The 23,835-nt window shown below is 37.3% G+C and overlaps 1 protein-coding gene across 23 annotated transcripts in view; it reads right to left on the bottom strand.

Annotated features, from left to right (window-relative positions):
- HDAC9 (histone deacetylase 9) overlaps nucleotides 1-23,835 on the bottom strand; it is an 899,944-nt gene that overhangs the window by 681,532 nt on the left and 194,577 nt on the right. Inside the window, exon 1 of one of the 23 annotated variants that reach the window (XM_063101413.1) lies at nucleotides 21,691-21,723. The exons of the other annotated variants lie outside the window; for them this stretch is intronic. Within the exon in view, the coding sequence (XP_062957483.1) occupies nucleotides 21,691-21,706 (16 nt within the window). The 5' untranslated portion in view covers nucleotides 21,707-21,723. Of the gene's footprint in view, nucleotides 1-21,690; nucleotides 21,724-23,835 lie in introns of those variants that run through there. 23 annotated transcript variants of the gene reach the window in all.

The raw sequence follows: 23,835 nt of genomic DNA, 5'->3' as shown, positions 1-23,835 counted from the left end.
ATGTTTTAACTTGTGAGAAGAACAGGAGAACTTAAACAAGAGTACATGCATAATTTTTTGGTTATGCCTTTAATTGTAAATAGAAAAATAAAAATGGCATTCCTTATTTGTACATATGTTCCTTAAGACACTGGTTAGCATGAGGCTGTTGCTGACATGCAGACAAACTCTTACTTCACTGACTAAACCCAATTTCAGGTCACATACATGGATCGAATAATGTGGACACAGTCAGAGATGCTGTCATCTCCTGAAGACATTCTGGGCCATCATACATACTCCTCCAAAGAAAGATCTATCTCGGTGGTTTTCAAAACTGTGTTTAGTCACAGAATGCAACGTAAAACCTCATGATATGTAAAACAGATAATCAAAGCTCCCCTAGTTGAAACAGGCATGAGGAAGCCTTGGGAACCGTTCCTGATCATTTCTCTCCAATCTCTTCCAATCCTTCCATGAGACAGACCTTGAAAGAACTCTGTGGGACAATTAGAAAATCTCTACTCTATCTGGGCACTTAAACTACAGTGTGCATGAGAATCACCAGGAGCACGTGTTAAAGCCCACATGGCTGGGCTCCACCAGTGTCTGATTCAGAATGCCTAGAATCTGCACTACATACAAGTTACTAGGAAATGCTGCTGCTGCTGGTCTGGGGATACTTTGAGGACCACTGCCCTGTCATATCACTTCAATACAATTGTTTAATATCACAGACAAGGACCAGCTGACCAACTGTACTATTCCCTTGCAACCAGTTTGAAAGATTTAAATATTTTCATTATAATAGCATTCTAAAAAATATAGATATTAAAGTAATTGGATTTGAGGATTTTATTTCAACCAAGCAAGTTTTAAATCCTAATGATTTTGTTTCATTAACTGAGGACCACCTCACCAGGGCATGAGAAGGCTCTGATAAAGTGCTATCACAACAAATGCTCCTAAAAGTATTTTAGTTTCTGCTTGCTCACAGAACAATAAATGTTCCCTGTTTGGAAATAATTCCCAAATGTTTCCTCTTGTTTAAACTGCATGAATTCTTAACGCACATGGCACACATATTGTAATCTATGACTGAATGAAGGCCTTTCTCTTCCCAGGGAGAATGGAAGGATGTTATTTTGGGGAACAGTGAGGCTACCTTTACCATTTTTTCCCCTAACTTGCAAAATACTGCAATAAAGTATTGCTCAACTCAGACTGAAACAATTTTCCCATCTGTCAAAATATTTTAAATAGTATCAAGCTGGTATTACTTTGTCAAAACATTTCATCAGAGACAGTATCTAAATTTAAACAAGCAGTTCCTCGAACTATGTAAGTAAGGTGAATAAACTGTCACTGACACAATATATTTTTTTGGAAAATCTGCAAGGTCTCATTAGAAAGACTCTGAAGGAAATGGGTGTTTAAACCAAGGATAAGTGCAAGTTGGGCAAAGGAAAATGAATACCACATAAAGAGCTGAACATCTCACTGTCCTTGAAATGACAGATTTCAATTCTTCCCAAACACCATAATACAACAAGCCCAGCTTTCCAGTAATTCTGGTCAAAGTCTCAGTAAACTTACAATTGTGCAATGAAATGTCGGTGACACAGATTGATACAGAGATCTCAACAAGCACAAGCAGGAGCTTGGGGTTTGGAGTTGATGCTAATTCTCCCTTTACCAGCCATGTGACTTTGTGCAGATTTCCTGATGTTTCTGGACCTGAGTTTCTACATCTGTACATGCAGGTAAAGCCTACCTTATAAAGTGGACCTGAAGATACAGTATTGAGAAGGCATTCAATGAACCCTATTTTCCTGCCTTCATATTTATCCATAAAAAACTCATGTCCATTCACAGCATTTGAGAAGAATTGGAAACAGCATGAATAAGAGGGAAAATAATGGCTAACAACCTTTCACACCAACAAAATACATAACATAACCTGGCTTTATATATTCTCCTCTCTCTTTTTGTTATAAATCTAGCTTTAAAAAAAGGATTAACAGAACATTCTCTTCAGGTCAGACATACCTAACATCTTTTTCCCTGTGAAAAAATCTCCAATCATCTAATAGGGATGCCAAAACTTTATGTCTTTAAGAAACTTAAACTCCAATACCATGTACTAAATCAAATATCGCTTTAGGAGGATGTATCATATATTTACAGCAAACAATTGTTAGCCTATAAACTTTCCAAAGCTTAACTAATTAAAGATCACAGTTCAAGTTTAACTTTTTGAACAAACCTACATAACTACAGAAGAAATAGAGTTAAAATAGTGACTTTTTTCTCTCTTTGATGTTTAAAAAATTCTATGTATGTTTGGTTTTGCAAAATTTACATTCTAATTAATCTAGTGCAACTAGATTGCTAGAACCAAATTCATTAGTTGGATGAACTCTCTAATAATCAATATCAGTTAGTGGCACTGTTAAAATGTTTCGCTGAGAATTTAAACATAAACTAAGACAAAGTGCTTAAAACTTTACTTAGATTGAAAAAAAAACAAAAAAAGAAAGAAAACTTTATATAGGTTAAAAAAAACCTTGTGTTTTTATAGTTGTAACATTTTATATGCATGTATATTTGTAGGTCTCAGAAATATTCTACTTTTTGAAAGACTTCAAGTATTTTCATTACCTAGAAAGTACATCTGGCCAGATGGAGAAACATAAATACATACTTTCATTAGGTTTTTTTTAAGTGTGATAACTGTTTTTTAAAATATCACTATGATTTTGATCCTTATGATTTTACAATGTTGAGGACTGCTTTTAGAATCTAAGAATGGGCAAGCACTTTGAGTAATTAACCTTCATTTTCACAAAAGTCAATGTTCAAGATGATTCTCATGTTATGAGCCTCTTTTAATGCACATCACAATTTTCATTTATGTGCCATACCTCTGTACGCTTGGATTGATCAGCGTAAATGTCCATGCAGGTAGAGGTGTTAATTACTTGCCCACAGACACTTATACATGAGGCCAGGATTTGACCTCAAGATGTGTGGCTTCAAAGCAGGTACTCTTGCCTCCCCTCCAAACAAAAAAAGGAGAACTGTCCCCCTCAAAGAGTACATAATCGAGCCAAGGAGCCAAGACATAAACACATGACAAATTAAATAGCAAAAGAGAAAAATAACAATTCAAGTTAATAAACAGAAGATATGTCACAATGTGACTTGGGCACTGAGGACAAGGAGTGAGGTCACTGCTGTCTCAGATGACCAGGAAAGGTGGCAACATAAGGGAGTTCCAAAGTGGACATGGAGAATGGCAGGAATTTAAGTGGGAGGGGGTTCACTCATTCAAAATAGCAAAGCAAACAGAAGGGTGGGTAAGCAAGTCTGGAAGGAGTGAAGGATTTATATTCAGAATACTGATGAAGCTAAAGAAACCGTTGAAACTGTGGAAGTCTTTAAGTCTGAGGAGTAAAGACTTACTCCTGCTAGCATGAATATCCACCCAAAGATTGCGAGCAGGGAAATGCCTTGATCAAAAAGTGTTTGAGAAACGTACAGTATTTAGCAGTGTGAGAGAGCACTGTCTAGGGCGAGATCAAATCTGTGTGTGCAAGGCTTCAGAATCTACTGGTCAGTTCTAAACTACCCACATATTACTCAATTTCAGTTCAGTTTATCCTACTATCATTTATTTCTTACAAATGCTGCTACTTTCAACCACATAAACATGTTTCTGGAGCATGGATAAAGCTGCTTCATTCAGATTTGCTTCTGAATACAGGCCATAGCAGATGCCATCAATGTCCCTTCCATACAAATCTCTTGGCCTTTACTCCTGAAGGATGTAAAAAGACTTTGACTTCCAACTGTCACAACTGTATTTATTTCCCAGTACCCAGAACTGCAGAGAATTAACCCACACCCCACTCCCACTCTGTGTCCTACCCACAGCAGCCCTCAACCAATGACTAGGGTCAGGAGTTGGTATATAAACACCTCAACCACCTCACCCTGGGTGCCCAGTTCACCGGAAGAATTAAGATTTAGTTATCTAGCACACCAACGTACATGATAACGTATTCCTTTTTTTGGCTGCCTTCCATCCCCTGTCTCATTTCCCTTATTGGAGTTTCCTGGAATCTCCTCCCAAATAAACAACTTCTACTTGTTTCCTTTCCTCAGGGCCTGCTTGGGGGTGAGGGTGAACTCGCCACACTGAAATGCATCTTGGTGTTTCAGTCCACCCACTTTGGCTCAGGGTACCTTCCTTGTTCTAGTAGTAGTTTGTCAAGAGGCAGAAAGCCCCTCCCTTCACCAACCCACCACAAGCTCTCCTGATCAGCTCAACCTGCTGTGCTCGTTCCCTTTCCTGAACATCTAAGCCGTAGCTGCCTATACCCTTTATCTGTTCTACAGCACAGGGCATGCTGTGCATGTGTCTTACCTTCTTGTCTACTAGGCCCCCACCTAGAGATCAGAAACCTTGTTTCTTTGTATTGGCCACAAAGGTAGAGCAGAACGTTGTGTCATGCAAGTGGTTATCAATTACTACTTCCCTCCATTGCGTTACCAACCAGAAAACCTGCTAATAAAAAAGGAGTCATACTTTATTTAGCCTAGTGTTTAGATATGGTTCTTTGGACACAAATGGGTGTGAAGAGTGAGACGAGGTAAAAGGACCAGCGAATTGACGTGGTTTTCTGGCTTCAGTGGGAACAAATTGTTCCAGGATATGTTTTTATTTTCCTCCTTAGTGCAGAAGAAATTAATAAAATATTTTTTTCTTTTACTCAAACCTAACACCATTCATCAATTTTCTCATTCGACAGCTATTTATTGAGCACCTGCTGTGTGTGAGGCACTAGCCTAGAAGATCTGTACACACTGGTTGTTGGTGGGTGGGAGGGGTATGATTTTTGCTGTGTGGCACTTACAGAGGATGGACATAGAAGAAGAGAGACAATTTGCAAGTAAAACCAAACACGTAAATAGCATTCAAACTATATAAAGTATGGCTATGAAGGAAAAATACAGAATCAAAGAAAAGAGCATAACTAGGAGGGAAAGAGGCTACACAGATGGGGGTGGTCATGGAAGGTCTTCCTGCTCTGAGGAGCATGTGAGCAAAAATCAGATTTCTTATCCTATCAAGAAACATCATTTAGAAATTCTGCCTCTTAGACTTTTTACCCTATTCTAATAAAATTGAGGACTATGGCCACCTGCTCTGTTAAGGATTCACTGGGGGATGATGAACGGGAGGGAGTGGGGGCATATATGAATTTTCAGGACAACATGCTAATTCTCACATATCTTCTATTCAGGGTTCCACTCTTCCACCACAAGACTTCTTCTTATATATGCAAAAATAGCCTCTCTACCCCGTCCTCCTTGAAATTCGTGTATTTACCTTAAATGCTAATTTAATATAAACAGTGCAGAATGTGAAATTTTCTATATCTCATGGTAGATGATCTGATTTCTAAGATTCCCTGGTCCCTATTTCCTTTCTTGTCACATAGAAGCTACTTCTGTTCAACTTTTTTGCAGCATTTGTACTGCAATGACTTGTTTATGTATCTCTTTCTCCTGACAGATAGCCTCAGGATCACCACAGCACAACCCATATACTATTATTTGAATGTTCGTCCCCCCTAAAACTCATATTGAGGGCCGACCGCGTGGTGCACTCAGGAGAGTGTGGTGTGGGAGCACAGCGGCACTTGTGCCGCTGCAGGTTCGGATCCTACATAGGGATGACCTGTAAGCTCACTGGCTGAGCGCGGTGCAGGCGACACCAAGCCAAGGGTTGCGATCCCCTTACCGGTCACAAAAAGGACAAAAAAAAAAAAAACAAAAAAAAAACGCATATTGAAACTTTGTATTAGAAGGTGGGGCCTTTAAGAGGTGACTGCCCTCATGAATGGATTGATCTATTCATGGATTGATGGATTGATGGGTTATCATGGGAGGGGGACTGAAGCTTTACAAAAAGAAGAGAGGCTTAAGCTAGCACACTCAGTCCCTTCCCCGTGTGATGCCCTGTGCTGTTTTGGGACTCTGCAGAGGGTCTACACCAGCAAGAAGGCCCTCACCAGATGCACCTCCTTTACCTTGGACTTCTCAGCTTCCATAACTGTAAAAAAATCAGTGCCTTTTCTTATAAATTACCTAGTCTTAGGTATTAAGTTAGAAGCAACAGAAAAAGGATAATATCTTACCTTTAGCAGATGTCCACTTAAGGTTTGCTAAAGAATTAGCTACACTTTAGCATTTATGGAATGCTTAATATTTTCCAGACACAGTGCTAAGAGCTGCTGGTATTTTTTTAAGCTTGTGAACTCTAGAGTCAGGTGGTCTGAGCTTGAAACCTGCCTCTGCCATTACTAGCTGTAGACTTTGGGGGAAGTAATTTATAATTATCATTCCTCAAAGTTCCCATCCATAAAATCTAGATAATAATTCCTAACTCAGAACTTGGTCATGAACTTTAAATAACAGTGTATAGCACAGTGCTTACTATATCATAAATGCTGAACTTTTAAACTCTTAACGTAATCCCACAATAGTACCACGTAACACATGAGGGCACTGAGGCTTGGAAGTTCAAATCACATTGCTAATGATGGGCACAGCCCAGATCAACCAAATTCTATGGGACTCTATCAGTGAGGGTTTAAGTTAAGCTGCTATAACAAAGAAGCCAAATGATACAGTGATTTAAACAAGATAGAAGTTTCTTTCTTTCTCGTGTAACATTTTAGATGGGCACAGCCTTCAGCAACCAAGGTTCTTTCCACCTTGCTGCCCTCACATTTCCTAGAACACTGCTGTCAACATATGCTTGAAGCTGAACCCAAACCATTTGAGGTTCCAGCCAGCAGGAGTAGGAAGGAGCATGGAGTAACTGATGTCACAGATCCAGAAGTGGCACACATCACTCACATTCTGTTCATAAGAAGTGAGACACATGGCCACACCTACCTCAAATGGGGACTGGAAATAATTGACTAACTTGTCAATCATGTGCTCAGCTGCAACTCTATTTCCATGGAACAATGGAGAATAGATATTGGTAGACAGCTAACAATCTCTTCCATGGACTACAACACCTATGCTTTTCAACACAAAGAATGTAAGGTCTCATTCCATAACTACCCTTTTGCCATCTCTGAAAACTTACAGCTTATTACGCTAGTTACCTGACCATGGGGATAAGTTTACCACACTTAATAATTATATTAACTGATGTTCTGCCCTTCCCATGAAAAACTATCAATCTTTAATGGCTTCTTTATGCTACTGCATCTATTGAAATAATATGCTTTTAGGAAAAGCCATAAAAAGACCAATGGGCAAAACCACACTTGCTATTATATATTTGGTAAATTAGGACTTGGAAGAAAAACTTGCTTAACTGAAGTTTTAACTACTGTTACCTAGTAACTCAACCAGATATACCCTGGAAAAAGAAGTGCACCTAACTAATATTTGTTAAATACCCACCAATATTCTAAGTGCCTTAATTCATTCAAACAAATAATTACTGAGCACTCAGTATATCCCTAACACTATACCAGAGACTAAACAGTGTTTATGCCTTCTAGAAGGTTAGGTTCTAGCTTTACATAATTATTTAATTTTAGCTTTACTACCACCTTGCAGAGTAGACATCATGGATGAAGAAGCTGAGACTTGTGAAGGTAAAATCAATTTTTCTATGTCGTCTAGAAGGTTAGGTTCAAACATTACATACATTTTCTCATTTTACATCACTTTCATCTTTCCAAGTAGTCATTACAGATGAGGAAACGGACTTGAAAGGTAAAGTCAGTTTGTAAATGTCACTTAGCTAGTTAATGATCCTGCTTATGTAAAAACCCACATCTCCCTGGCTCCAAGACCAATGCCCTTTCCATCATGCCCTGACCCCCAGATCCAACCATATCATATGCATTAACAATGCTTTCACCAAAAAAGAATACATCACACACTTAATATCATCATCTGTTTTTTTTCTCATTTTCTTACTGAAATGATGCCTAAAAACTGCACATGCCAAGTGAGTCCCCATTGGAACCCTGATTAGAGAGCTATGCCTATGCGCATACGTCACAAGTGGCAATTAAATGCATAAAATCAGCAGCACTGCCCCAACAGTGCAAACAAGCAAGCAGACTGGGGAATATTATTAATCACATGTACATTTTCTACTTAATTGCTGTACAACTTGAGCTACTAAACTTAAATTTCCACTTTTGGAAATCACCAACTGTTGGTGAGACCTTTGTTCTTAATACCTGAGTATTTTAGATTTTGGGGAACATATGACTTCAAAAGCAGTAGAGTCACCAAACATTAAAATCATTTAAATGAATTCATTACTTTGTCAAATACATATGCACAAAGATGGCTCAGTTCAAAGATTTATACAAGATCCGTTTTCTTAAATATTAAATTCTTTGTGGTTGAGGCATAGGAAAACAGAGATGTTTTAAGACTTCATAATCTGAGAACATCTAATTAACAAGACAGACCTTTCCACTGCATCATTCATTCACCCTGTTTATTAAACATGAGTATGTCGTGGAGAAATGAGAGGAGAAGGGGCTGGCACTTCTCATTTGATCTCTTGGTCTCTGCAGCATGAGTTACAAAAAAAGATAATATAGTGATTTGTTCTATACACATGTTTATTGTTGTACATTTTTATACATGTAAACTCATACATTCAAACGTGGTGAGAGTCAAAGTTTTGGTCTCCATTTCTGCATTTAAATACTTAAATAGTAATATGAAAGAAAGCATTAAGCTATTTACTATCCCAGTGGGATATTAAATAAAACCTAAACAGGTCTCTGGAATAAAATAGAGAATTAAATCACTTTATGCAAGAAAAAAAATCTATAATATGTCTAGATTGCTTTTTACTATAATTATTTTCAACATAAGGTTAAAAAAAAAGACAACTTCATGTTCTATCATAAAATGCAATTTCAACTACTATATTTAAATTAATTTGCTTTATCTGAGAATACAGACATTCTATCTTCAAATCACTTAGACAATAGCTCATAATATTATGAGCTTAAAATATAATTCTGATGCTTATATTGAGAAGCAGGAAAGTTCTCACTGAATGAGTTAACTTGAAGGAATATTCTTTTAAGCAACTGTATACAAAATGAGTATGAGAATGTATTAGTCAGTTTTCTGTTGCTTATAACAGAATACTTGAAATGAGTAATTTATAAAGAAATGAAATTCCATAAATGCTAATAGTGTTATTAATTCTTTAGCAAACCTTAAATGGGCACCTGTTACAGGTAAGATATTATTCATTTTCTGTTGCTTATATCTTAATACCTAAGACTAGGTAATGTATAAGAAAGGGAATTTATTTCTTACAATTCTGTAGGCTGGGAAGTCCAAGGTAAAGGGGGTGCATCTGGTGAGGGTCTTCTTGCTCATGGGGACTCTCTGCAGAGTCCCAAGGTGACATAAGGCATCATGTGGCAAGAGGGCAAGAGCTTGCTGCTGTGTTTACTAGGTCCCTTTCTCTTTTTATATAGCCACTAGTACCACTCCTGTGATAACCCATTAATCCATTAATCCATGAATGGATTAATCCTCAGAATCTAATCACCTCCTAAAGGCCCCACCTTTCAATACTGACACATCCGGGACTAAGTTTCAACATGAGCTTTGGAGGGAACAAACATTCAAACCATAGCAGATAAGGTCACCAAAATGAATACGCAAAATACATTTTATTTAGAAAATTGCATTGCAGAAAAAAGTGTTTGCACCTAAAGGAAAAAAATGTTTGCATTTCTTAATCTCAGTTTTAAAGAAACAAATTAATTTCTTTAACTCTACTTAATTCTTTATATGACAGTATTTTTCTCTGCACAGTTCATGAAGAATGGTGTGAACTCTTTATTATATTAACTAGACTCCATGATTCAGGGTTTTAAACTGCTATTTCATAACCTTTAATAAACAATTACATTTCTCCCAAAAGTATTCCTTTGTCAATCACATGTATAAAATCATCTTTGTCTTTCAAAATATACAGGAAGTTTTCTATTTATGTAGAACAGTTTGTGTTGTATATAGAACTTTAACTTTACATTTATTAAGATATTTACTTATATATAACTAGGATTTTGCAAAATGAAAAATATTTGTTCTTGTGGTATACCTTAATTTTATTTTGCTAAAAATAACTTCTACGTATAATTAACATATTGCTTTATAATCTGCTTTTTTTTTTCACTTAGAGAATATTTTATGTATTACTCAAAAAAAATTTTTCAGTGGCTTATACAACCTGCTTTTTAAATGTCCTTCAGTTCATTGTATTTCTTCATTAAAATATTGATAAGTCAGAGAAAACCTGACAATTATAGAAGAAAGCCTTCCACCCAAATTTTAACCAGTTAAAAACAGATCTTACCCTTGACATTCCTAGGACAAGTCAGCATATCTAGAGAAAGGCAGCTCTAAGGGGAGGAAGACCTGAATTTTAGGGTGGCAATATCTGAATTCCTGGGAAAGTTACTTAATGTGTCTTGAGACCTTAAGTGTTTCATTGGTAAAAGTTGAGAGAATAAAGAATATCTTACTTGTCAAGAGAGTCTCTTGAGAAACCTTCAAACTTTATCATCTATAACTAAAATATGCAGCTCACTAGAATCGAGAGCAGGGAAAGTGTTTGCTAAGGTGAAAGAGAGTGGATACCCTTTCCTCTGTTCAGCTTCAGATCTCCACTGCAGAGCCAGGGAATGACTGATCCTGGAGATTTTCCTTTACTACCAAGCCAATCATACTTTTCAACCAAGCAAGAGTTTGTTTCTGCCTTCCTGAGCTGGCACCAACCCATTTTTCTAATTGTATCAAGCCACGCATTTTTTCAGTGACAACCTTTCCTTTCCTAACCTCTCAAGATGAAGAAAACGTCTTTTTTTCTGACTGTAAAAAGTCAAATTATGTCACCTCATTTCAAGGAAGAAATCTGCAATGGTAGCCAGACCAAAAACACCATTTGTATGCAAAGAGAGTTAAACTACTGGAAAAGTACCCCTGCCAGTAGAGTGTGGTATCATTAAACACAGAACGAAATTTGAAGCAGAAGTAGTAGAAAAAAAATATATCTTGAAATGTGATAGGGTCCATTACGCTTCTTGATGAGATTACTTGTCTCTCCAATACATTACCCAAAGGCACTTACAAAACTGAGGGAATATATTACATTGGAATTATCAGAACTTTTCTAAGTAGGTCAAATTTTGAAGCAAAAATGGCTTCAAATTTTATGCAGTGTTACAAAAAAAATCTTAGGAGCTGTACAGCTAAGGTGCTAATCACTTTTCAAAATAAATTTTAAGAAACTCTTACTCTTGCATAAACATTAAATATACCACTTTAGAATGCAAAGTCACACACCTGAGGCTGTTCTTTCACTGTCATCCCAATCCAGTTCTCAATAATAAACTGAATTTTAATTATATAAATATCTTTATTCATTTGGAAACCCTAGAAGAGTTGGGCTCCAAGAAAAGTTTAAAATCTAACTCATAATTTTGAACCAAACAGATTCAATCCTATCTGCAAATATTAAATACTTTTCCTCCTTCTTACTGGGTTTTCATTTGTGGTGTTATTATAAAACCACAAAATTCTGATATAATGTGTTTAATAAAAGTTCAGTTTTCTTACAGGTAAATCTATAGTAACAGGTTTACTATTTGTTTTTATAACTTTTCATATAGGACATTTATAACAACTAGCAGCTGTATCATATACCTAAGAGTATCCTATGTAGCAACATGATCACATAAAAATTGATTTAAGGACATAGTCAATCAACTCAAGTACAAGTTAAATAAAAGAAAGTTAAGGCTTTGAATGTAAAAAACACTTCTTTTGAAAATCATCTCAAACAAGAAAAACGTAAAAATTTAGGTCTTACATTTCTAATATTATGTTTATAAAGGTTAGATAAATATGGATCAAAAAAGTACTTGTGAAAATTAATAATAATAATATCACCCTCTTTAGTTGACATCTGCCATCTGAATAGTCCACCATTAAGAACTACTTTAGGTTCAGGCAATGAAGCCACCAGTGAAGATGCCATCTGGGAGTGAATACATTAGGCCAATAATAGCGTATTGTGAATAACTCCGAATAATACAGACGTGACACATTAGCATTAGTAATTAGGAAGACTGAGAAAAGGGAATGTAGAACTGTAATATATGCAAGGGGTGTCAGAGAGCAAGGAGCAGGGTGAAACTCTGGTGCAGGCTTTAAGAGGTAGGAAGGAGGTTCACAAAGGTTGAAGGTAGGGATACTCAAAAAGCAGTGAAAAAAATTTTAAATGATTTCATCCATTATCTAGACCAACTTATTTTTAAGATGAGGACATTTAGGACCAAAGAAACTGACAGAAAGGAGAATGGCAGCTCTAGAAACAGACTTTGCTCATGTCTCATTTTTACCTAGCACTGATGCCACCTGTGGTTCTTCTGAAAATTAATCTCTTTTGCATCCAGATTAAAAACTTGTTCCAAATCTTATAAAAATTCCAAATCAAACTGGGGTGAGGTGGTATCTCAATGTGGTTTTAATTTGAATTTCCCTGATGACTAGTGATGTTGAGCATTTTTTCATGTACCTGTTGGCTATTTGCATCTCTTCCTTTGAAAACTGTCTATTCAGCTCCTTTGCCCATTTTTTAATAGGGTTATTTGGTTTTTTACTGTGTAATAGCTTGAGTTCCTTGTATATCATGGATATTAATCCCTTCTCAGATGCATAGTTAGCAAAAATTTTCTCCCACTCTGTAGGCTGTCATTTCAGTCTGTTGATTGCTTCCTTTGCTGTGCAGATGACTTTGAGTTTGATATAGTCCCATTTGTTTATTTTTTCTCTTGTTGCTTGTGCTTTCAGGCTCATGATCATAAAGCCTGTGCCCAAACCTAATTGCTGAAGTGTTTCACCTATATTTTCTCTTAGTAATTTTACAGTTTCAGGTCTTTAATCCATTTTGAGGTGATTTTAGTGTAAGGTGAGAGTTGCATATCTAGTTTCATTCTTCTGCATATGGATATCCAATTTTGCCAGCACCACTTGTTGAAGAGGTTGTCTTTTCCCCAATGCAGATTTTTGTTGCCTTTGTACAATATCAGATGGCTATAAGCCTGAAGGGTGATTTCTCGGTTCTCAGTTCTGCTCCACTGGTCTGAATGTTTATTTTTATGCCAGTACCATGCTGTTTTGGTGACAATAGCTTTGTAGTATAATTTGAAGTCAGGTAGTGTTATGCCTCCAGCTTTATTTGTTTTGCTCAGGATTGCTTTGGCTATTTGGGGTGTTTTGTTGTTCCATACAAAACTTAAGATTGTTTTTTGCATTTCTGTGAAGAATGTCATTGGTATTTTGATGGGGATTGCTCTGAATCAGTAGATCACTTTGGGTAGTACAGACATTTTCACAATGTTAATTCTTCTCATCCAAGAGCATGGAATATCTTTCCATCTTTTTGTGTCTTCTTTAATTTCTTTCAGTAGTGCTTTGTAGTTCTCATTGTAGAGATTTTTCACCTCCTTGGTTAAATTGATCCCTAGGTATTTTATTTTTTTCGTGACAATTGTAAATGGGCTTACTTTATTTCTCTTTCTGTTAATTCATTATTTGAGTATATAAATGCAACTGACTTGGGGGTACTTATTTTCTATCCTGCAACGTTACTGAAGTTATTAACCAGCTCTAGGAGTTTTTTGATAGAGTGTTTAGGCACCTCACCCCAGTTAAACTGGCTATAATCAAAAAGACAGCGAACAACAAATGCTGGCTAGGGTGTGGAGAAAACGAATGCTCCTGCACTGTTGGTGGGACTGTAAATTAGTACAACCCCTATGGAAAACAGTATGGAGGTTTCTCAAACAACTACAGATAGATCTTCCATATGATCCAACAATCCCACTACTGGGTATATACCCAGAGAAATAAAAATCATCATGTTGAAGGGATACCAGCACCCCCATGTTCATTGCAGCTCTGTTTACAATAGCCAAGATATGGAACCAACCTAAATGTCCATCAATGGATGATTGGATAAGGAAACTGTGGTATATATATATGCCATGGAATACTACTCTGCCATAAAAAAGAATGAAATTCTCCCATTTGCAACAACATGGATGAGCTTGGAGAAACTTATGTTGAGTGAAAACAGCAAAGCACAGAGGGATAAATACCACATGTACTCACTCATAAGTGGGAGCTAAGAGAGAAAGAAGGAAGGAAAGAAAGACCACAGTGGTGCATTGGACCTGCAGAGGGAGAGAACATACCTTGTGATACAAAGTGGAGTGGGGAGGAAAAGGGGAGAGGGAGGGAGGTTGGGGATAATTGGGTGGGGGACACGGGGTACAATCACAATTTGTGGTAATGGGCATGCTGCCAGTATGGATTTGGCCTTCACATCTTGGGCATGAGGGGTGACAATCAGCTTTGTAACTCATGAATATTCATAACCGATGATAAAATGAAATAATAAAATAAAATTTAAAAACTTCCAAATCAACCCATATCATAGTTATTGCCTTGAGAATCTAACCTAGTTTTAAATGTTAATCCACTACCATAACATATATGGTAAAGATAGAAAGGCAGAGGTAGCATATAATTAGAAACAAATTTATAAAGGATTTTAAAATGAAAATAAGCAAAAAGCAATAGAAAAAGCTCATTATGTGTCTTTGATCCCATTACCTATGGGCATTCCCTAAACTTAATATCCTTTTTGTCCTTATGTTTCTTCCTTTCATGTGGCTTCAACTCCTACCCCACACTGAAGCCTCTCAAATCTCTATCTCCAGGTCCACCCTCTCAGCAAGGACAACATCCCTCTCCTGAGTCGCCCAGAAAGGAAAACTCTTAGACACTCTGCTCTGATGCCAAGCGTAAGTCCAGAAACTGAACAGCCTACTTCAATCCCCTTGAAAGAAGGCACAACACATAAAATCAACCTCACTTTGTATGTTTCTTGTCCTGTGCTTCCTTCTATGTTTCTGTTAATAAAACCTCCATTCTACCACTGGGCTTAAAACACGGTCATCCTGATCTCAGGTTCCTCCTTTATCCAGGATACAGGCAGTCACAAGGGATGCCTACATCTTTCTAATGGGGCCACTGCCCCCACCCCGGGTGCCAGGCCTCACAGCGATGTGCATGTGTTTCTCAAATAGCCATTGACCTTGTGTTACTGTTTTGGTCCCTCCCCTTGCCAATCCATCCTACAAAGACATTTTAACAACTTTAATTTCATACCTCATTTGGGGATACATGTATACGTGGTAGAATTTTAGTGCAAATTAGAGAAACAATAAATGAAAATTTAGAATTGTGTTGACCCTTGTGAGGGAGGGGATTCACATAGGAGGCTTTATTGATGTTTGAATTTGATTTCCTACCTTGATTGTAGGTATCTAGACATTAGTTACAGTAGTCCCCCCTTATCTGTGATTTTGCTTTCATAGTTTTCACTTTTCACCAGGAGTACAGAACAATTAGATGTTTTGAAAGAGAGAGAGACCACATTCACATAACTTTTATCACAGTGTATTAATTGTTCTATTGTATTATTCTCCATAGTTGTTCATATCTAACTGTGCTTATTTTGAAACTAACCTTTATCACAGACATGTATGTATAGGAAAAAACATAGTACATATAGGGTTCGGTACTGGGGTCTTGGAATTTATTCCCTGTGGATAATGAGGGGAATACATTCTGTGTAGTTATGAAAAACACACAAACATACATACACACATATACACACATAATATTAGATATATGAACTATTTTATAATAAAGTAATAATAAAAATTTTAATTTTTTAAAGAAGAGGTAGGTCCTTTTAAGAAATGAATCTAATTAATCTTTAATACTGAAAATTCCCTAATATACACTGCAGCATAGGAACTCACTCTACATAACAGTTCCAGTTCTGATGCAAGAAGTCTAACATCCACTGGTTGGAGCGCTGTCCTCTATTTCTATTCATATAGAGGAATTCTGTTGAAAATTAATTATACAGAGGTAGTTCATACAAATGCACATTACTTTTATTCACTTCTTTCTACAAAGAAGTCTCAAGATGAAAACCAAATTCAAAGATCACTTACTACATAAATTTATTGATAAACCATGAAAAATACAGTAAGAGATCCCACACTCTCTTGCAGAAAAACTCTAGTGAAGATCCACTATTGCCAAGGCCTTATGTTGGTCTCTGAGCAAGTATGTATCATTGTCTATGTCAGGGATTTTCAAACTCGGAACTATTGACATTTCGGAACTATTAATTCTTTGTCGTGGGGAACTGTCCTGGTGCATCGTAACATGTTTAGAAGCATACCTGACCTCTTCCCACTAGATGCCAGTAACATACCTGCCCCCTAGTTGTGACAGTCGAAAATATTTCAACATTGCCAAATGTGCTCTGGGAACCAAACAGCCCCTAGTTGAGAATGACTGATGTACGTGAGTGGCACTCCCTACAGGTGCCCTCAGCAACAGTACCTGGCAGCCTTGACATTGAGAATACACATATGAAGAAAGTGCAGAGTTCAAGCATTTTACACCTTAGGGGAAACAAATTTAGACCAGTATAATAGTTTATTTTTGTCTCCTTGAATATTGTATAGTTACATGAAAATAGAAATAAGATAATTTATAAATACATTGTCACTTGAGAAAATAATGACTTTCATAGTCTTCATGTATTTTTTCAATTAGTCATTAGTAAAGCTGATTAGTTAATACGTCAAAATATGATACGATTTTAAGAAAATTACATTTTCTGCCTATTTATTTTATGGCAATGAGCTCTAATCCCATGATATATCATTGATCACTTATTAGCTCTTCAGCATTCAACATGAGTAAGTGCTCCTTCCTCCTGAATAAGCTATCTTTTCATGTCTTTCTTAAAAATTACAACTTTCTGGTTTTTCCTTTTCTCCGGCCACTGTTTATCCAGCTCCTTTACCGGCTGTTTCTTCTCTACCCATCTTCTAAATTTTGCAATTTCCCAATGGCGAGTACAAAGCCTGCAGATTTTCTCACTTCATACCACCTCTTGTGTAGTGACTTCTACTTCCATGGCTTCATGTACCACCTGCATGCCATCATCTGCCTACTGGATATATTCTCTTGAATGTTTCAAGAGCATTTCACTTGAGATGTCCACACCTGCTCTTCTTCCAACTTGCCCCATCTTCACGTCATCTCCCTAGACACAGCTGCTCCCACCATAGAATCATAATGGACACTTCACATCCAATTCTTTACCAAGTCCTATTAATTATACAAGATGTCTCACTCTGTCCTCTGTCCCTACCCCCACTGCCACTATTGAGTTCAGGCTCCCATCATTTCTGGACTGTGCTATTGCAAGAGTTTTCTAACCTGTTTCCATGCATCCACTCTGGCTCCTTGTGAATGTATTCTCCACTCTGCAACTGGTTCAAAAATATTACTCAGGTCATGCAACTTCCTGTGTAAATCTTTCGATCACTTCTGATTGCACTTGAACAACATGCAGCCCCCTAACATGACCTGCTAGGTCCTGCAAGATCTGAACTCTGCCAAAACCTCCAAGCAACTTTCCCCTTTTTTATATGTTTCAACACGTTGGCCTTTACTCTCTTTCTTGGAGAGGACTAATTCTTTCCCACTTTGGCACATGGCTATTCCCTGTGACTAGAAGTTTCTTTCTATGTCATTCAGGCTCTGTTTAAAGTTAACTTTCTTTGAGAGACTTTCTCTGATCCCCCAAATTATATATGAGGGTACTTCAAAAAGCACATGGAAAAGTAGAATTGAAAGATAACATAAATCTTTCCATGAACTTTGGAAGTACTCTCATATGGTATGCCATATAAATATTTCACACATATCATACCACAAAATTAATACAACATCCTTATGAGCTTAGTATCATCTTACAGGTGTAAATCAAGGCTCAAGAACACAAGTTAGATACCCCAAGTCACAGAGTAATTCTGTGGGAATTACTGTGGGATTAGAACCCTAGCTCTCTAATCCCAGAGTTTGGGAATTATCTACACACACACTGCCTCTCCCAATGAAGACAGTCTAATGTAGTTAGAATACATTTTATGAACTACAACTTCATTTATTTTATACAACTTTGTTTCACCCACTCATCTGTGAGCTTTCTGAGGGCAAGAGCTGTGATTATTGATCTCTGAATCTCCAGGCCAGGAGATACTAAACAATTATGAATAAATGGTCAAAAGAACTAATGAAGAGAAAACCCAAGGAAAATGATGCTTTACTTATTCAAGACTGTTAATAAACTTTATTATTAAAATTAAGATGTAGTAGTATTAAAATTTATTATAATATTATTATTAAAGTGCATTGTTTTTTAGAATTCATTCATTAAATTAAATAATTATTCATTTATTAAATTTTATTAAACACTTTAATAAAACATTTAATCCCCAAACAGAAGTGACAGAAAAGCATTGACAAATGTTAAAGATTAGGATAGAAAAGGAGGATTTGGGAACAGTGAGGACACTGGTACTCAGTTATCGAGTGGGTGACTAAGTCCATCAGAAATTACATTACATTGCAAAGAATTGGACACTGATAAGCTAAATGGCACTTCTAAACCTGTCACAAACCACAAGCAAATACAGACATTTCCAACCCTCAACCCTATACTTTACGAATTGTGAATTATATGTCCTTATAAGATAAAGACATTAGAGAAAATAAAAAGAAAACAGAGATGGTGGAACAATTCTGAAAAATGGTTTGCAGTCCCCGGTACTAAAAAGCCTCTGCTTCCTCCAAGGTTTAAGGACACTGTATAACAATGACCTTTCCCACTTCACTCCCTCCCCCACCAGCAGTTCCAAATGCCTTTATCCTTTTCCTTCTCTGCGAAAAGATAACCTGATTTCAAATCTCTTCCAATGTTTTTATTGTAAAGCTTGGCTGATCCTATTAAGATGACAAAAGTACTGTGGCCAATGAAGGAAAAATAAAGTAAAAATGAAAGATTGCAAATTGTATCAGATTGCCTGACAAAAGACACATCAATCCTTTTATATCTGATGTTAGCATTTTTAGTTCTAAATTCCAGTGTTCCAGTGTCCCCTTTGGTGAAGAAAACATTTTTTAAAAACACCTCACTACCAGGGAGAAAAAAATCCTCTGAAGTTGTGAAATTAACCTCTCTCTTCATTCACACATTCAGTTCTATTTTTTGCAGTTGTACCAGTAATCAAAAAGAAAAAGCACTGAAAGTCATTTCCAGGTTTCTAAAATGTCTGACTGTGCATGTCCCAGTTCTCTTCAGCACCTTCCAGAAGATTCAGCCAATTTTTATTTCTGCAGCACATCAGTGTTTATCATTTGTTTTACAACAGCACTGCATGTTCTCAAAAACTGACTTAGACATATTTCACCCATCCTCTGCCACAACTCAAGAGAGACAAATGGCCTTAAAAACAAAATCCACTACTGAGGCATGGTTAATTTTACTAAAAGATTATTTTGTTTTTCATCCTCTCAGCTTAATATTTACTTCATTACAGTGGTAACTTCACCCCCACCCCCACCAGCCTCTATTTGTCAAGATTTATGACAAATTCCCAGCTTATGATCAGGCATTATGAAAATTCACTGTGGGAAAACTACTGCTACACAGAAGCTTTTCCACTTGGCTTGCTTTAAAGGAACACTGATGACCTTCCTCTTCAGGAAGGCTAAGAGTAAAACCATGGATGCATTTTGATTGCATATGTCTGAAGAAACCTACTTCTTATGGACATGTCCTATAAGGAGTGGTTAAGCCAGACAGACTTGGAACAAAATCCTACTTGTCCCTCATTAGCTAGGTAATCAAAGGCATGTTGCTTAACTTTTCTGTGCCTCAGTTTTCTTATCTATAAAATGAAGATATTAATGATAAGTATCACATAGGGAATATTGGGAGATTAAATGAGAAAACCAAGCAGCGACATGTCAGGCATAGTAAATGCTCAATAAATGGTGACCATGACTATTTGATTAATAATACAGAGAAGAAATGAAGTAGGGGAAGTCCTCACCTCCCCATTTATTGTCATCCTCAGAAATGCACCATTCTCACTACTAATGAAAAAACTATCTGGGCAACTTGTAGACCTGGAAGAAGGCCTAAGCAGGCTGGAGGCCACCACCTCAGAGAGGGAAGAATAGGAGCTCGGATGTGATGCAGCCTCCCAGGCCCAGCAGAGTGGCCTAAAGCTAACTGCAACACACCTCACAGGAATTAGAGGAGCCCATGACCGGGGCTCTCGCCTCCGATCTGCTAGACCTCCATCTGTAAGCTCAGACAAATCTCCACTTCATCATCCTCAAAGGGAGAGGGTGCACAAGGCAAGCTCGGATGTTGTTTGTTGTTAGAGAGAATTAATTCAGATTCGGGGGGATGAGCAAGATCATGGAGTGGTCAGGGGCCCAAGAGTGAGCAAGAGATCTCAACAGACATATTTCCTAGCCTGGCATCAAATAATCAGGAGAAAAGCAGTGGTCAAAATACAACCAAGTATGCTCAGACACAACATTTGGCTATCTCTTTGAAAAAATCTCAACCCTCCATCACTCTAATAACTTCAGTCGACAGCTGTAGGGCTGACATGCTCACACAGTGAGCCCTCTCTATGTCCCCAGCAATTTGCAAAGTCTTTATGTGCACTGGCTCATTGTCCCTCCCCCTCAGGACATAACAACTGTTATTATCTTCATTTTCAGATGAGGAAACTCAGGCATAGGAAGGTTAAGAAACTTCCTCAAGGACACTGGATTACAATGAAACCAAAATGTGACTCCAAACAGTCTGCACTCCAGAGTCCACGATCTTAACTACTATCCCACTGGTAAAACAAGCATTGGAAAGTCTTGTTTTCTCTGGCTCATAATTTAATTTTCTGTAATAATATTTGTCTAAAACTTATATGACTGAGCTGGCATGAGCCTTTAGGAGAGTTAAGCCTCTTTCATTTAATGTTCAAAACGGGCACGTTTCAAAATATTGCAATTCAACTAAACTAAAGGGGGGAGCACACCAGAGGTGTGGTTGAAGCAATGCGGGCCCTGAGTTCATAACTTGAAGCTGGGTGCTGGATGCATGGAAAATCCATACTCTATTCACTCTCATTTTGTTTATGCTTGACATTTTCCATAAAGAAAAAGTTAAAAGCAATAAAAATTTCAACTCCAAAAAAGATAACTGAAGACATTATGGAGTTTAAGGAACCAGAGAGACATTCCATTTCTGTAGAAAATGCCTCTGCTGACAATTCCAGCCTGAATTTTGAGAACTGAGAAAAGAGGAACTTATACATCAAAAATTATACTAATTCAAGAATGTTCCTCCCCAAACATTTTAGTCTTGTCTATCTGGAACAATAAAGACACTCCTAGAGCTGAATTTTTTGCTCACTCTAATTTTTGTTGCTGTGGCTGGTACCGCAGCTAATTGGAAAACCTTTCTGCTTCCCTCTTAGTAACAGGTTTATCTTTCCAGAGCCTACAATTTACTAAGACTATTTGTAGAGTCAGACTTTAAAATGTCCACCCCAATATCCTTTTCACAGTTCTCTTAAAGATTAAAAGAAAGAAACTTACCCGTTCTGTTGTGCATTCCCTCTTTGCCAAAGTGTGCTGTGGTTTCGAGAACTAGCCCCGTCCTTCTGAACTTTTCTGTATCCGTTATAATATTAAAGAGCCACAAGGAAGGGAAGTGGTTAGTCAACTTGCTAATTTTATCAGTCCCTCCCACTGGTTAAATAGTACCTGTTGCTATAGACGAAAAATCCGTTTCCCAGCTCATTTCCCTGCTACAGTATGACTATAAAGACAAAATAACTTGGGAGCAAAGAGAGTGACTATATTTGGTTTGCAGGCCTGAGACAGTTAATGAATGAAATTTTATTACTATTAATAAGAAGCTTAATAAACTACAGAAACCAGCGATTCAACAAAATGAGGAGGAGGAGGAGAGAGAGAATGTCTGTCAGCTCCATGCTCTAAGCAAACTCAGTCAGTATGGGTGGGAAGGGGAGTGATTTTTTAATGCAATCAGAGGACGTGTGGGAAGTGACTAGTGTTTCATTTGTTGATAAATTATTCTGCCCTGGAATGGAGCCAGTGTACCGGATATAGAAACTTCCACAACTTGGGGCCCGGGCTGGGACCATGCTCTTCCTCTGGAGCTTAATAATTAAAACACAGGACAAAGTAGCAAATATGTGCCTGTGGATGAGGGAAAATGAAACATCTTAAGAGGAAGCTATGAACTGTTTCCTAGATGTAAAGATCTGAAATCAATGGGAAAAAACACAGAGCCTAAGACAGATCTTAACCAAATAAAATGCTTTTGAAATTTTTATCCAACTCCAAACAATTGCAACATATAAAACGCTGTCACCCCAGAACCCTAGATCCTGCAATTTTCTGAGGAACTTAAATGGGTGGCACTTGAAATAAATCTGGAGTACTCACTTGGAAGTGTTTCCCACCAGATCTAAGAATTATGGCATTAGAAAAACTAATGTCTGAATACCAAATCATCTTGAAGACTCATTAACCCTTGCTTTTGATTGGCTCAGAAAATGTCCCTTCAGAGAAATTCCAATGGTTATTATATATCCACATGTGGTGGCAGTTTCACAAAAAGCTAGATTTAGTTAGCTGAGGCAGGCTAGGGAAACTAGCCATTCTCTTCTGTCACCCCCTCTTCTTAGTATTCCCCCAACTCAATATTACTATAAGATAAGAAAAGGAAAAACTTTGTAGAGTTACTGCTTGTATTTTCTACCTCCATAAGTCTTTTCTCTAATTAGATTTAAGAAAATGTACACCAAAGTGAAATACAGGCAATGCCTGCTCTGAGATCCCACCAATAATTTCTCCTGAAGAGCAAAAACCATGCAGTTCGAAGCACCCAAGGGTATATTTTTATGTTTTGTCTGAGTTTAAGGTGAAAACAAAGACCTAAAATCAACACTTCACAACCATGACTCTGTAGCTTTCAAAGAGGAAAAGACAGTTCCAGAACAGAAACAAGGAAAGAAAAATGAAAAATAAAGGGCAAGAACTGCCCTCACAGTCCTCTTCTTGACAGCTCTTCACAGCTTCCCCAAGCTTCTAGGTCTGGCAGCACCACCCCAGCCTCTCCAGAAGCCTTCCTCCCCCATTGGAACATGCCTACTTGCCCTCTTGGAAATCCTAGAGTATATTTTGTCATCCTCTCTGTCTAGCCACAGATGATTTCTACGTAATGTCTTTCTAGGAGATGGTAAGCCTCTTTAGGACTTATGTGCTTCTTGATGCTTACCTAGAGAATTAAGCTTTCTCAAAGCACAAAGCCCTACTTTTATTAAAACAAGTATTTTGGAATGCCTCTTTTATTAATGTAACATGAAACTCATAGATTATACAACCAACCTCTCTACAGTATATTTTTTAAAATCAATAAAGTGCTGCCAGGCATAAGTATTTATACATTTAAGAAGCCCTCTGATGCTTGTCCTACTACCAGTGGGTAAATTTGGATTGAAAAGAAGTAATAAGAAAGGTAGGAACATGCAAGACTGGAGGGTTGAGTGACTGAGTGGAAATTAGGATAAAATTTAGTATTAGAACAAGAAACAATAAAGCAGACTTACAGACACATGATAAAATGAAAGGAAAATAAAATTAACTGAAGTCCAGATAACATGCCAAGGTAAATTTCAGACTATAAACATAAAGAAAACATGAAGAATGATT

The sequence above is a fragment of the Cynocephalus volans genome, chromosome 6 (assembly GCF_027409185.1).
Source record: "Cynocephalus volans isolate mCynVol1 chromosome 6, mCynVol1.pri, whole genome shotgun sequence".
Taxonomy (NCBI): domain Eukaryota; kingdom Metazoa; phylum Chordata; class Mammalia; order Dermoptera; family Cynocephalidae; genus Cynocephalus; species Cynocephalus volans.
The sequence above is the reverse complement of the archived record's forward strand: the minus strand, read 5'-3'. Positions and strand labels throughout refer to the sequence as shown.